Source organism: Nannospalax galili, unplaced genomic scaffold, assembly GCF_000622305.1.
Source record: "Nannospalax galili isolate Female #2095 unplaced genomic scaffold, S.galili_v1.0 scaffold406, whole genome shotgun sequence".
Taxonomy (NCBI): Eukaryota; Metazoa; Chordata; class Mammalia; order Rodentia; family Spalacidae; genus Nannospalax; species Nannospalax galili.
Genome location: NW_008357033.1, coordinates 4,630,491 through 4,644,029, shown reverse-complemented (window position 1 = coordinate 4,644,029; position 13,539 = coordinate 4,630,491). Strand labels below are relative to the sequence as shown.

The window sequence follows — 13,539 nt, the reverse complement described above, 5'->3', positions numbered from 1 at the left end:
CCCACACATGCTTCCTCCCAGGATCACAATCGGAGTGGTGACACCATCTTTTTCTAGACTAACCAGAAAGACAGGACTTTTTAGTACTAGAGGGATAATCACCTAAGTTCTCTCTCCTTTGTTTTATGATGAAACCAGAATCCTGGGTCCCAGTAGGAACAGCTGGCGGATTCCCACTCAGCAACCTCTAACTCACAAGAGAAGGCTGGCCTCAGGCTCAGAGCAATCTCTTGGACTGAGAAGATATACCCATCCATGCATCTTTCACTCGAGTGGATGCTAAGTGCCTGCTTGCTTGCCTAGCACTCTCCTCAACTCCAGAGACATAGGAGTGAAGGAGGCAGGCTGGGTCTCCACCCTCATGCTGAGGGGAGAGATAGGCTAAGCATATCCAAGACAAGGGGATGGCCAGCACATTAGGAGGAGCCATGGAGATGAAACCCACCACGGGCTGAGAAGTTAGGGCAGGGCAGGAATGGACTCTCTAAGGAAGCTGAGGATGCGCTGACTGCAGAACTACGGCAGACACACCCTAAACCTCAGGACCTACCCCTGTGAAACCCAAGAGACTGTGCAGAGGGGACTAGGTAGGGATGTTGAGGGAAGGGAATTGTCCAGGACTCCCTGGATCAGCCCTGTCGTTAGCAACGTCCTAAAATGGGGATAAAAGGAGGGAAGGTCAGAGAGATTTGAAGGTTCTGTGCTACTGGCTTTGAAGATGTAGGGAGCAACTATAGGTCAGGTATGTAAAGTCAGTATATGCTATTTGAAACCACACTCAGTGATCATTTTTACAGCAACAAGAAGAAACTAATACAGATTACAAAGCCAGGTAAGAGGAAGAGTAGCCCAAGCAGAAGGAACAGTAGGTGCAAAGGCCCCGAGTCCAGACAAAGGAAGTCAGTGAGGCTAAGGCAGGGAAATAACATGACATAGGGGCGGGAGTGAGAAGGCCAGAGCCAGTAGGCCTGCTGAGGAATTTCATTGATAGCCTCCATCACACTGAAGCCTCAGAGAATTGTGGGTAATTCTGTTATCTCCAGAACTTGCAAACTTAGCTGTTTTCTGAAAAGGTATGTAAATGGCCAAAAACACCAAATGACCACAGCAAGCTGCCCACTTGGATGGTGAGCCCCAGGAAAGGGGGACAGTGACAGGCTTTGACAAGGACAAGGATAAACAGTAACTGTCCTGTAATGATGGTAAGTGTGAACCAGTGCAGCCACCCTGGAGAACAGTTCGACAGTTTATTCCTCTAGTGGTACAGTACAGAGTGACCATCTGACTCATCCCATGCCTACGTGTATACCCAAGGGAAATGAAACCATACATCCCTGCTAACACTGGACACAGTGTCCATGGCAACATTATCATGATGGCCAAAGACTGGAAAAAGAGCCCAAACATTCATCAGGGGGAAAATGGATAAACAAAATATGGTACAACCATACAATGGAATATTATTTGAGTATAAAAAGAAATTCAGTGGCCAGGCATGATGGTACACACCTTTAATCCCAACACTGGAGAGGCAGAGGTAGGCAGATCTCAGTGAGATGGATGCCAGCCTGGCCTACATGGTGATTTCCAGGCCATCTGGGGCTACAGGGAGACCCTGTCTCTAAATAAATAAAATAAGAATAAATTTGGGACAAGAGGCACGACTCAGGAACAGTGTGCTTGCCCAGCATGTAAAAGGCCCCAAGTTTCATTTCTAGCACTGGAAAGGAAAAGAAAGAAAGGAAGGGAGGGAAGAAGGGAGGGAGGGAGGGGAGGAAACTAGGAGAAGGTGGAGGAGAAATGGGAGGAGTGGGAGAGGCATGGGGGAGGGAGTGGAAGAAAAGAGAAGGCAAGCAACTCAGAACTCATGTACAGCATGGAGGAACCCGTGAAATACTAAAAGAAAGAAATCAGTCATAAACTGACTGGAATAAAACCTTATCTCTATGTAGTAGAAGCTAACCTTGAACTCCTGATCCTCTGCCTCGACCTCCAAAGTACAGGGATTATTGGCCTGAGTCATTATACCCTGCTTGTTTGCTTATTTGAGATAGGGTCTCAATATGTAGCCCAGGCTGGCCATGAATTCTCCAAACTTTTTGTCAACATTCTGGGCTTTGAACCCAGGGCCTGCATGTCAGGCACAAATAGGCAAAAAAACATCAACCAACTGATACTCCCAGCCCAGGAAGCTCTCATCTCACTTTTTCTGCCCCAGGTACTGAGTAGAATCACAGGTGTGTACCTGGCTTTTTCTATTGGTTCCAGAGACTGAACCCAGGGTCCTTTTTTTTTTTTTTTTTTTAATTTTATGTGTATGCGTGCATTGCCTGCATGTAGGTAGGTGCATTCATGTCGTGCAATGCCCGAGGAAGACAGAAGAGGCTGTCGGAGCCCCTGGAACTGGAGTCACGGACAGTTGTTAGCTGCCCTGTGGGTGCTGGGATTTGAACCCAGGTCTTCTGCAAGAACAGTCAGTGTTCTTAACCGCTGAGCCATCTCTCCAGCCCCAAGAACCCAGGGTCTTATGAATGGTAAACATATACTCTACCATTGAGCCACATCTGAGCCTCATAAATTATATCTTAATAAAGCTTTAAAACAGTCACAAGTATGCCTTTTACATTCATATTCTAGGAAGAGAAACTGCTCTAGTGTGTGCAGTTCAGGGCTGGGCTGATATGGGAAAAATGAGTCCCTGCCATAGCTGGTCACTGCCCAGGAAAGATTCCAAGCCAAAGCACAGGTCATCCAAGTGCTAGGACACAGAGTGGCTTGGACAATAATGTGGCAAAAAACATCATCATGGGTGCTCTGAGACTCAGGCAGAGCCTGCAGAGAGGGGACAGGGAGGTTGAAGGCCAGTAAAGAAAGTCACCCCCCCCATCCTGGATGTTACCAACATCATCTAGTATACCTCCTGCTTCTCCAGTAGTGATAAGGAACAAAAATACATCCTGACCAGCTGGCAAGATGGCTGAGTAGATAAAAATATTTGCCACCAAGCCTGGTGACATGAATTTGATTCCCAGGAACAACATGGTGAAAGGAGAGGATCAACTACCTACCATGGCACAGGTGTACACATGTACACACACACACACACACACACACACACACACACACACACGCAGAAATAAATGCATTAAAAAATATTTTAAAAAATATATATGCCTGGCGTGGTGGTGCACACCTTTAGTCCCACCACTTGGGAGGCTGAGGCAGGCAGATCTCTGTCAGTTTGAGGCCAGCCTGGTCTACATAGCAAGTTCCAGGCCAGCTGGGACTACAGGGAGCCCCTTTTCAAACAAATATACACATACACACACACACACACACACACACACACACACACACAGCACACTAGGGCCCACACACACACACACACACACACACACACACACACACACACAGCACACTAGGGCTAGGCTTAGTGGTACATACCTTTAATCCCAGCACTCAGGAGGCAGAGGCAGACATCTCTGTGAGATCAAGGCCAGCCTGATTTACATAGAGGGTTCCAGGCCAGCTGGGACCACAGGGAGACTCTGTCTCAATAAAACAAAAGCAAAAACTAGAAAACAGAACAAAACAAAAAACACAATGAAGAGAAAAATCCTAAAAAGGCATCACCTGGCATGGTATAGTCCCAGCACTGGGGAAGATGGGGCAGGACCATGAATTTGAGGCCAGTGTGAGCTACACAGTGAGACTCTGCTAGAAAAAAAAACAAAACACCCCCCCCAACCAACTGCCTGTCAAGGGGAAATGGCTATTATATATATATATATTTGGTCTTTTTGAGACAGGGTCTCCCTGTAGCCCCTGCTGGCCTGGAACTCACTATGTAGACCAGGCTGGCCTCGAACTCACAGAGACCCGCCTGCCTCTGCCTCCCAAGTGCTGGGATTAAAGGCGTGAGCCACCACGACTATATTTTTAAGAGGAAAAAAAAAAAAAGGCTATATCATGTATAACCAATAAACAAAAATGGCAAGATGGTTAAAATATTTATCTACACATAAATTTGTTTAGGAAGACAGGCACGCATAACCCAAGCACTCTGATGGCACACAGTCAGAAACCAAAAAGCAGTTCCAGATGTTAAGGACAGTGCTCCCTGAGGTAGAATGGGAACTCATCTTTCTGTTGCTGTCCACAGTGTTTTTCCTTGTGTACCAATTACTTTTCCTGGGTTAAAAGGGTCTCTGCACCTCGGCCCTGCTGACTCTTGGGGCCAGCTATGCTTTGTGCCAGGGTTTGTCCTGTGTCTGTCCTCGGGTGTTTCAAACAGCCCTGGTGTTCACCCACTGCATCTGCAAAAGTGTGACAAGAAATGTGTCCAGACATGGCAAATGTTACCTAGGGAACAAAACCATCCCTGACTGAGAACCACTAGGTTAAAATATACATGGTTTCTTTCCTTTTCTGATTTTTTTCTGAACTAGGGATGGAATCCAGGGCCTCATACATGCTAATGGATGTCTCTGCCACTGAGATTCATCCCAGCCCTACCTGTGTATCAAACTGTAGAAACAACACATACATGCTCACTTTATTATTTTGTCAAATGTACACACACACACACACACACACACGTACATATATTATATTATAAGTGGTGTTTTTTTGTTGTTTGTTGAGACAAGGTCTCCCTGTAGCCTCAGTTGGCCCAGAACTACCTACGTAGACCAGGCTGACCTCAATCTCACAGAGATTCTTCTGCCTCTGCCTCCTGAGTGCTGTGATTAAAAGCACACATGACTACGCCCAGCCCATAAGTGGTTTTGTTTTTTTTGGTTTTTTTTTTTTTTCGGTCTTTTTGAGACAGGGTCTCCCTGTAGCCCCAGCTGTCCTGGATTCACTATGGAGACCAGGCTGGCCTCGAACTCAGAGATCTGCCTGCCTCTGCCTCCTGAGTGCCAGGATTAAAGGCGTGCACCACCATGCCCGGCAAGTGGTATATTTTTCCAGCCCATAAGTGGTTTTGTTTTTTTTGGTTTTTTTTTTTTTTCGGTCTTTTTGAGACAGGGTCTCCCTGTAGCCCCAGCTGTCCTGGATTCACTATGGAGACCAGGCTGGCCTCGAACTCAGAGATCTGCCTGCCTCTGCCTCCTGAGTGCCAGGATTAAAGGCGTGCACCACCATGCCCGGCAAGTGGTATATTTTTTAAGATTTATTTAATTGTGTGTGTGTGTGTGTGTGTGTGTGTGTGTGTGTGTGTGTGAATTGACATGTGAATGCAGGTACCCACAGAGGCCAGAAGAAGGGATCAGATCCCTTGGAGTTACAGGTAGCGGTGAGCCATCTGACCTGGGTGCTTTGAACCAAACTTGGGTCCTCTGCAAGAACAACAGAGTCTTAACCATGGAGCTATCTCTTCAGCCCCTAAGTGGTATGTTATAATGCAAAAATTTGTTTTTCTTTTGTGTGTGTATGTTTTGTTTGTCTTTTCGGGGGTGGGGAGGTGAGACAAGGTATCATGCAGTCTATGCTGTCTTCAAACTCACTGTACCTGAACCTGGTCTTGAACTCCTGACCCTCCTGCTTCCATCTTTCAAGTGCTGGGATTACAGGTGTGCACCACCACACCTAATAATAATATAAAACAATCTTTTTTGTGTATGTATGCATGATGTGTATAGGTATGCATGTCATAGCTCACAAGTCAGAGGACAACTTTGTGGAGTTGATTCTCTCCTTCCATCTTCATATGTGGGTTCTGGGGATTGAACTCAGATCCACAAGCTTGGTGGCAAGCACCTTTACCCATTGAGCCATCTTGCCAGCTCTGGATAGTGTGAAATTTTTAATTAAAATTTATTATGGAAGCTGGGCACAGTGGTGCACACCTTTAATCGAAGCACTCGGGAGGCAGAAGCAGGTCAATCTCTGTGAGTTCGAGGCCAGCCTGGTCTACATAGTGAGTTCCAGGCCAGCAGGGGCTACTGGGAGACCCTGTCTCAAAAAGACCAAAAAAATTTTTTTAATTTTAAAAATTTATTACTGAAGCCAGGAATGGTGGCACATGCCAGTAACCCCAGCACTTGAGAGGTAGAGGCAGAAAGACCCACAGCTATATTGTGAGTTTAAGGCCAGCCTGGACTGCATGAAACCCTGTCTAAAAAAATGTTTTTAATTACAAATACATGATAGTTCAAGTCTGTAATACCACACTCAGGAGGCTGAAACAGGAAGATGACAAATTTCAGGTCAATGTTGGCTACATAAGGAGAGCCTGTCTCAAAAGTTTTTTTTTAAAAAAAAAACAGCTTGGCTTAGTGATAGATTGTAGATTGTAGGTTCACTACCCACTACTGCAAAATTAATTATTAACGAAAAAAATAAACAAAATAGCAACACTAAGGTAGGCGGGTGCTTTCTGTACACTATTTTCATGCCTCCTAACTTTGTAAAGAGGCTATAATTTATTTTTTTTTTCTTTTTTGTCTTTTTGAGACAGGGTCTTCCTGTAGCCTCAGCTGGCCTGGAACTCAAAGATCCACCTGCCTCTGCTTCCCAAGTGCTGGGATTAAAGGAGTGTGCCATCATGCCAGTTTTAAAAGGCTACAACTATTAGCTCCAGTTTACAGATTAAAAAAGCAAAGGCTTAGAGAAGAAACCAGCTCCAAAGTCAAGCTGGAATGCGATGGGGCTGGAACGTGATGGAGCTGGACCGCTGATCTCAGCTTGGGAAACCTCACGTTGCCACAGCCCCTTATTGGACACAAACAGGCAGAGCACAGCGCGCAGCACCAGCAGGTGATCCAGGGGCTCCAGTCCCACCCACTCGGCCACTTAGCCAACCACGGCTCTGGGCAAGTTCCTCCACCTCATCTAGAAAGAGAGGGACGCGGTTCAAGGTGGCAGGGGGTTAGTCTGGAAACTAAGGCGAGGCAGTGTGGTCGTCCACAGGCACTGCCTGGTTAACCGGTCCGATGGCGGGTCCCGGATCCCCGGGGAGCAGGGCGGAGCGCGCAGTTCCGATCCCGAGCGGGCAGGGTCATACTCACCGAATTGCATCCAGTCCCACTCGCTGAGCGTGTCCATGTTGCGGCACAGGTCGTCCAGAACCCAAGAGGGCAGCTGGTAGATGTAGCAGGCCATGGCGGGCAGCGCAGTGCAGCGACTGAGGTCCTGGGCCAGGGCCGCGGCTTCCCTAGAAAGGGGCGGTGCTGCCCCGGGCCGCGGTGAGTCAACCAGAAGCGCCCCTCAGCGGCCAAGTGCGGCAGCACACGCCGTCCAACCAGGACAGCAGTGAACGGGGGGCCAGCGCCCCTAGCGGCCAAGCGCGGCAGCACACGCCGCCCGTTCCTTTGGCAAGGACAGTGAGTGACAAAAGCCCAGAGTACACCGCCACCCCTCCTGTGGTGGTCAGGGCTACACTACCTAGAATGCATTCACCCAACACCTGTTCCAGACGTCAGCAAGGCTTAAAAGGAGCAACCCAGGTCTGGAGAGATGACTCAGTGGTTAAGATTGGCTGCTCTTGCAGAGGCCCAGGGTTCAATTCCCAGCAGCCACATGGCGTCTAGCAACCATCCGTAATTCCACTTCCAGGGGCTCCAGTATCCACTTCTGACCTCCATGGGCATTGCACGACAGGGGTAGATATATGCAGGCAATACACTCATACATATAAAAAATATAAGATTTTTTTTTAAAGGAGCAAGCCGGGTATGGTGGTGTACGTCTTTAGTCCCAGCACTCGGGAGGCCTAGGCAGGAGGGTCTCTGTGAGTTTGAGGCCAGCCTGGTCTATATAGCAAGTTCCAGGCCAGCTGGGGCTGTAGGCAGACCCTGTCTCAAAAATAAAACAAAACAAAACAAAACAAAAGTTTTAAAAAGGAGCAACTCCATACAGATCTTGCTTTTGTGAGATTTGCAGTCAACATGGAAAGAAGTGAATTTAGTGTGTTGAAAAATTAACAAGTACACTGGGCATGGTTTCACATACCTGTAATATCAACTCCGGTGACTGAGGCAGGACGATTGCCACAAATTTGAGGCTAGCCTGTGTTACACAGTGAGATCCACGTCAATCTGGGCTACAGAGTGAGACCTTGTCTCAAAAAAGTTGTCTTAAAGAAAAAATGATAACAAATAGTTCTCATGTCAATAAGAAAGCTCATACTTTTTAGTTCCTTTTTTTCTGCTGAACTAGTGATCCAACCCAGGGTTTTGTACACAGCAGGCCAGTGTTCTATTACTGAGTTACATGTCTGGTTCTTGTTTTCCTAAACTCCTCAAACTGGATCTTGTGGAGCAAAGATGAGCTGAGCCAATCTAACATGTGGTGGATCTTGCCCAACCGCTCCCCAGAAAGATTACATCACTGCATACTTTTAAAATTAGTTAGGCCCTCAGCTCCTCTTCACAGCTCACTCAAGCACAAAACTTGCTCACAGGGCTGAGGAAAGATTGCTCAGTTGTTAAGAGCACTGGCTGTTTTTACAGAAGACCCAGATTCAATTCCCAGCACCCACATGATGACTAACAACCATCCATATATAACTCGAGTTCCAGGAGATTGGACATTCTCTTCTGTCCTCCATGGGCACTGCACAATATGGGTACACTTACATGCAGGCATAAAACTCATACACATAAAAACAAACAAATAAATAAGGGCTGGAGAGATGGCTCAGTGGTTGGGAGCACTGGCTGCTCTTGCAGAGGACCTAGGTTTGATTCCCAGCACCCATATGGCTGCTAACAATAGTCCTTAACTCCAGTTCTAGGGAACCCATCACCCTTTTCTGACCTCCTCGGGCATTGCAAGATACAGGTGCACCTACTTACATGTAGGTGCATGTCATATACATCAAATAAAAATAATAAAATAGGGGCTGGAGAGATGGCTTAGCGGTTAAGAACACTGAATGTTCTTGCAGAAGTCCCAGGTTCGAATCTCAGCACCCACATGGCACTGACTGCTCTTCCAGAGGACCCGGGTTTGATTCCCCACAAGCACGTGGTGGTTAACAACTGTCCCTAAGTCCAGTTCCAGGGAATCTGACGCTGTCTTCTGGCCTCCTCAGGCAATGCAGGACACAGGTGCACTTACCTACATGCAGGCAATACACACATACACATAAAAATAATAAATAAAAATATAAAAAATAATAAAATTAAATTAAAGGGAAATAAGTAAACAAATATTTTTTAATTTAAAAACTTGTTCATATTCCCTATTCAAATAAAAAGCTATGAGCCAGTATTCATGTGGCTATTTGATCATAGGGTTCATAGTTCATCAGTGTTAAACAACAACAAAACAACCACTGAGCAGCCAAAGGTTAACCCAAAACTGAAGAAAATTGGGCTATGTCTGGCCCAATTTGAAAGAAAAAATTGAGATTTAGCCGGGTGTGGTGGCACACACCTTTAGTCCCAGCACTCAGAAGGTAGAGGCAGGCAGATCTCTGTGAGTTCAAGGCCACCCTGGTCTACATAGTAAGTTCTAGGCCAGCTGGGGCTACAGGGAGACCCTGTCTCAAAAAAGATAAAAAAATAAAAAACAAGATTTGTGACTGAAAGACAGGTATTCCAGCCCAGCATGATGGTACATATCTGTAATCACAGGATCACAGGTACATGTGAGGTGATGACAGGAGGATCACAAGTTTGAAGCTGTTCAGGGCAACTCAGCAAGATCCTGTCTCAAAATAAAGTAAAATGGATCTGACTGCAGCCCAGTGGTAGAGTTAGCACTTGCCTAACATGATGGAGACCCTAGGTTCAACCCTAAGTAACTCCTCCCCCTGAAAAAAAAATTCCCTGTGACGTCTGTATTTTAAAAACTACCATCAGGGGCTGAAAAGATGGTTCAGTGGGTAATAGCACCTGCTACCAAGCCTGATGACCTCAGTTTGATCCCTCCCCCCACATAGTAGTAGTAGAGAACCTATTCTTATAATTTTTCCTCTGACCTCCACACATGCTCCATGGCATCTGTGAATGCATGCACCCACAAGCATCACAGGTGCTTAATAAACCATCATCAGATATGGAGCTATATAGTGATATCCTGTCTCAAAAACAAACCAACCAACAAATAATACATTTTAAAGATTTTGATAGTCACAGGATGTTAGGTCATACACGTAAGCAATGAATAAGGGACTAAATATAGCCCAAGATAGTTTCGTTCTGGATCTGCAACATTCTAACAATCATGAAGTTCTCACCAGTCATTCTCCCTTGAATCTTCAGCATAGGTGTGGCTTCTTCCCTTCTTTCTAGGAGCTTTAGTTTATATAGCATAACGATGGAAGCTACCTCACAGCAGGGACCACACAACATTTTGTGCCTGTACTTCCTGTATCTCAAATAGCAGCTGGTAGGGCTAAGGAGATAGATCAGTGGTTAAGGGGACTGGCTGCTCTCGCAAAGGACCAAGGTTTGGTTCCCAGCACCACATGGCAGCTAACAGCTGTCTCTAACTCCAGTTTGAGGGGAACCAACACCCTCTTCTGGCCTCTGTGGGCATTGCCTGACATGGGTGCACTTACATACATGCAGGCAAAACTCATACACATAAAATAAAAAAATAAAAGATAGCAGCTGGTACATGATATGCACTCAGCAAACACAAAACACGGGCAGCATGATCCCAGGGCCCATGAGCTTTCAACTGCCTCACATGCTACCTTGAGGTCCTATCCTGTTCTCAAAATGCAGCTCTCCAGACTCTTCCTCTCCAAAAGGTCAATGGATCTCTTTTTTTTTTTAACAGTGTTGGGGATCTAACCCAGGGCCTCATGCATCCAACACAAGCACTCCACCATGGAGCAGCATGCTCAGTCCCTACACTGTTCTAGTGTGTTTGGATGAACATTACTTGGCCAATTTCAGTACTGGTCTGGTCTGGTAGGATCTGCTTCCTGCATTTACTGGAGGGGCAGGAGTCCTCAAGTCCCTCAAGGAAAACTACTAATCGGTATTTGAAAACTGCCGCCTTGGGGCCACACAGCACCCTTCAAACTCTTCCCTTACTGCCCTTGAACAGTGTGACCCAGACCTGCTGGAACCCTCCCCTCTAGTTCTGGATGCTTCTGAGGCCTAACTACAGCAAGTACTCAAAGGTCTGTAGTTGGTTTTTAGTAATCAAGGAGCACCCTCTTGGGGCTGGAGAGATGGCTCAGTGGTTAAAAATGTGTACTGCTGCTCTTACAAAGGACCCAAGTTTGATTTCTAGTACCCACAATCAGGCAGCTCACAACCACCTGTCACTCCAATTCAGGTAATCAGAAACCTCTTCTGGTCTCTCTGGGCACTGTAATCAGGGAACTATTACCCCTCCCCCCCCACACACACACATACATACCCATAATTTAAAAAATAAATCTTAGGGGGCTGGAGAGAGATCTCAGTGCTTAAGAGCACTGACTATTCTTTCAGAGGACCCGGGTTCAGGTCCCAGTATTCATGTAGCTGCTAACAACCATCTGTAATTCCAGCTCCAGGGATCCAACTCCCTCTTCTGGCCATTGCATGACACAGGTTCACTTATACATATGCAGGCAAAACACTTATACACATAAAATAAAAATATATTTTTAAAAAATAATTCCGGCTGGGCATGTAACACATGCCTTTAATCTCAGCACTCAGGAGGTAGAGGCAGGAGAATCTCTGAGTTTGAGTCCAGCCTGGTCTACATAGTGAGTTCCAGGACAGCTGGGGCTACAGGGAGAGTTTGTCTCAAAAAGACCAAAAAAAATTTTTTTATGTGTGTGAGTGTTTTGCCTGCATGTCTAAGCACACCGTGTATGTGCACGACAATGCCTGTGGATCCTCGCAGCAAATCCTTTTTTTTTTTTTTGGTCTTTTTGAGACAGGGTCTCCCTGTAGCCCCAAGCTGTCCTGGAACTCACTATGTGGACCAGGCTGGCCTTGAACTCACACACAGACAGCCACCTGCCTCTGCCTCCTGAGTGCTGGGATTAAAGGCGTGTGCCACCACGCCCGGCACCAAATCCTTTTAAGTGAGTATGTATCCAGACATAACTATAGGAACCAGGATAATGAAGAGGAACCAGGGAGATAAAGGAAAAGAAAGAACCTGAAAGAGAAGAACAGTAGAAAACAGATGTTAACAAGGGAGATATGGAGAAAAATGGGGTTATTTTAAGGGGAGGGGGAGGGAAGGTTATACAAGTAAACTAGGGTATAAAGGGAAAGGAGCTTGAGAGGTGGGACCACAGGAAAATGGTATTATTAAGGGAGAAATGGGAAAAACAGGGGCACCTTAACTGGGGAAACCATGGTGGAAGGGTTAGACAATGTGAGAGATAAATAATGCCTAGTTTTAGAAAACCAGAGGGAACCATATTAGGCCAACAGCCTACTGACAAATTATTCATACAACCAGATCAAAGAATGTGATATATGTCTAAGCAAGGTTTATCTGAGAGCGTTTGGTCTTTGCCCAAGCTCTATCTATATGGCACATGATAATTAAAAGTACCAGACTGGTGGAACCAACCTTCTTGGATGTTTAACAGCCATACTTTGAGGCCTATACTAAATTGGTCAGTTTTTGCTCCTTGCCCTCCTAGATCGAATTGGTCAGTTTTTGCTCCTTGCCCTCCTAGGTCGAATAGTTCCAGGGGACTGTGAGCATCTCTCAAAATGTCCTGTAATGGTGGTGGGTCACCTGTCCTCTTGATCAAGGAGGCCGTGGAGACCCCACCAGATGGACCTGAACCAGTGTCCAAAGACCGGAGGGTCAACACAGAGGAAACATTTCCTCCATGCTTCCAAGCAAAGCCAGTCATGGTCGAGTAGGACCATGGTCAAGTAGGACCTTTGACTTATCTTCACACAGACAGAACTGGCAAAAGAAAGGAACCAGGGGCTCCTCCAAGCCCATGTGACCCCTGAGGAACAGATCCTCAAACGACCTTAAGAGTAAAAAAAAAAAAATGGTTTATCTGGGCCAACTGTAGGGTCTTAAACACTCAAAAGGAAAGTATAACCAAAGATTAAAGGGGCCAATATAATTTTTTAAGAGTCCATATGTATAGCTAAAGGCTACATAACACGAAACCTTCGAGTTATTGGCCAGGGTGGCCCAAAAGACTCCCAGACAGTAACCCAGCATAGAACTGGGAAAATGAACAAAAGATCCCAGTCTTAGCTAAAGGAGTATTGACAACTGATTGCTGCTAGATGAGGAACAGCTGATCTTCCTAAAACAAGGATCTCTAGATAGGCTGACTAGATTCAGCAGACAAGCCCTGGGGAATGGCTAGGAGTGTGACAACACAGTGGACATAACAGGGATGACAGAGTATATGGGCTCCAGTGTGTCAGAGGGGGGAGGCTTATGGGAGGGTGCCATTTGGGAAGTGGGTATATAGATAATTTACCTCATGTTAAATAGTAGAGGTGATTAAACATTACCAATGAAATCTACCTGATGACTTTATATCCATACTCAGGTGCCAAGGATCTGAGTGTAACTATCTGTGACCAGTAATAATCAGATACATAGAGATTAAAGACACATGTGCAAACAGCATTAGCATTAAAA

The 13,539-nt window shown here is 46.0% G+C and overlaps 1 protein-coding gene across 3 annotated transcripts in view; it reads right to left on the bottom strand.

Moving 5' to 3' along the window:
* Nucleotides 1–7,167, bottom strand: part of Irak2 (interleukin 1 receptor associated kinase 2) — a 76,673-nt gene extending 69,506 nt beyond the window's left edge. For all 3 annotated transcript variants that reach the window (XM_029557082.1, XM_008854873.3, XM_029557083.1), the window contains exon 1: nt 7,014–7,167. In XM_029557082.1, the coding sequence (XP_029412942.1) occupies nt 7,014–7,107 (94 nt within the window). In that variant the 5' untranslated portion in view covers nt 7,108–7,167. The remainder of the gene's footprint in view (nt 1–7,013) is intronic.
* Between the last annotated feature and the right edge of the window lie 6,372 nt (nt 7,168–13,539).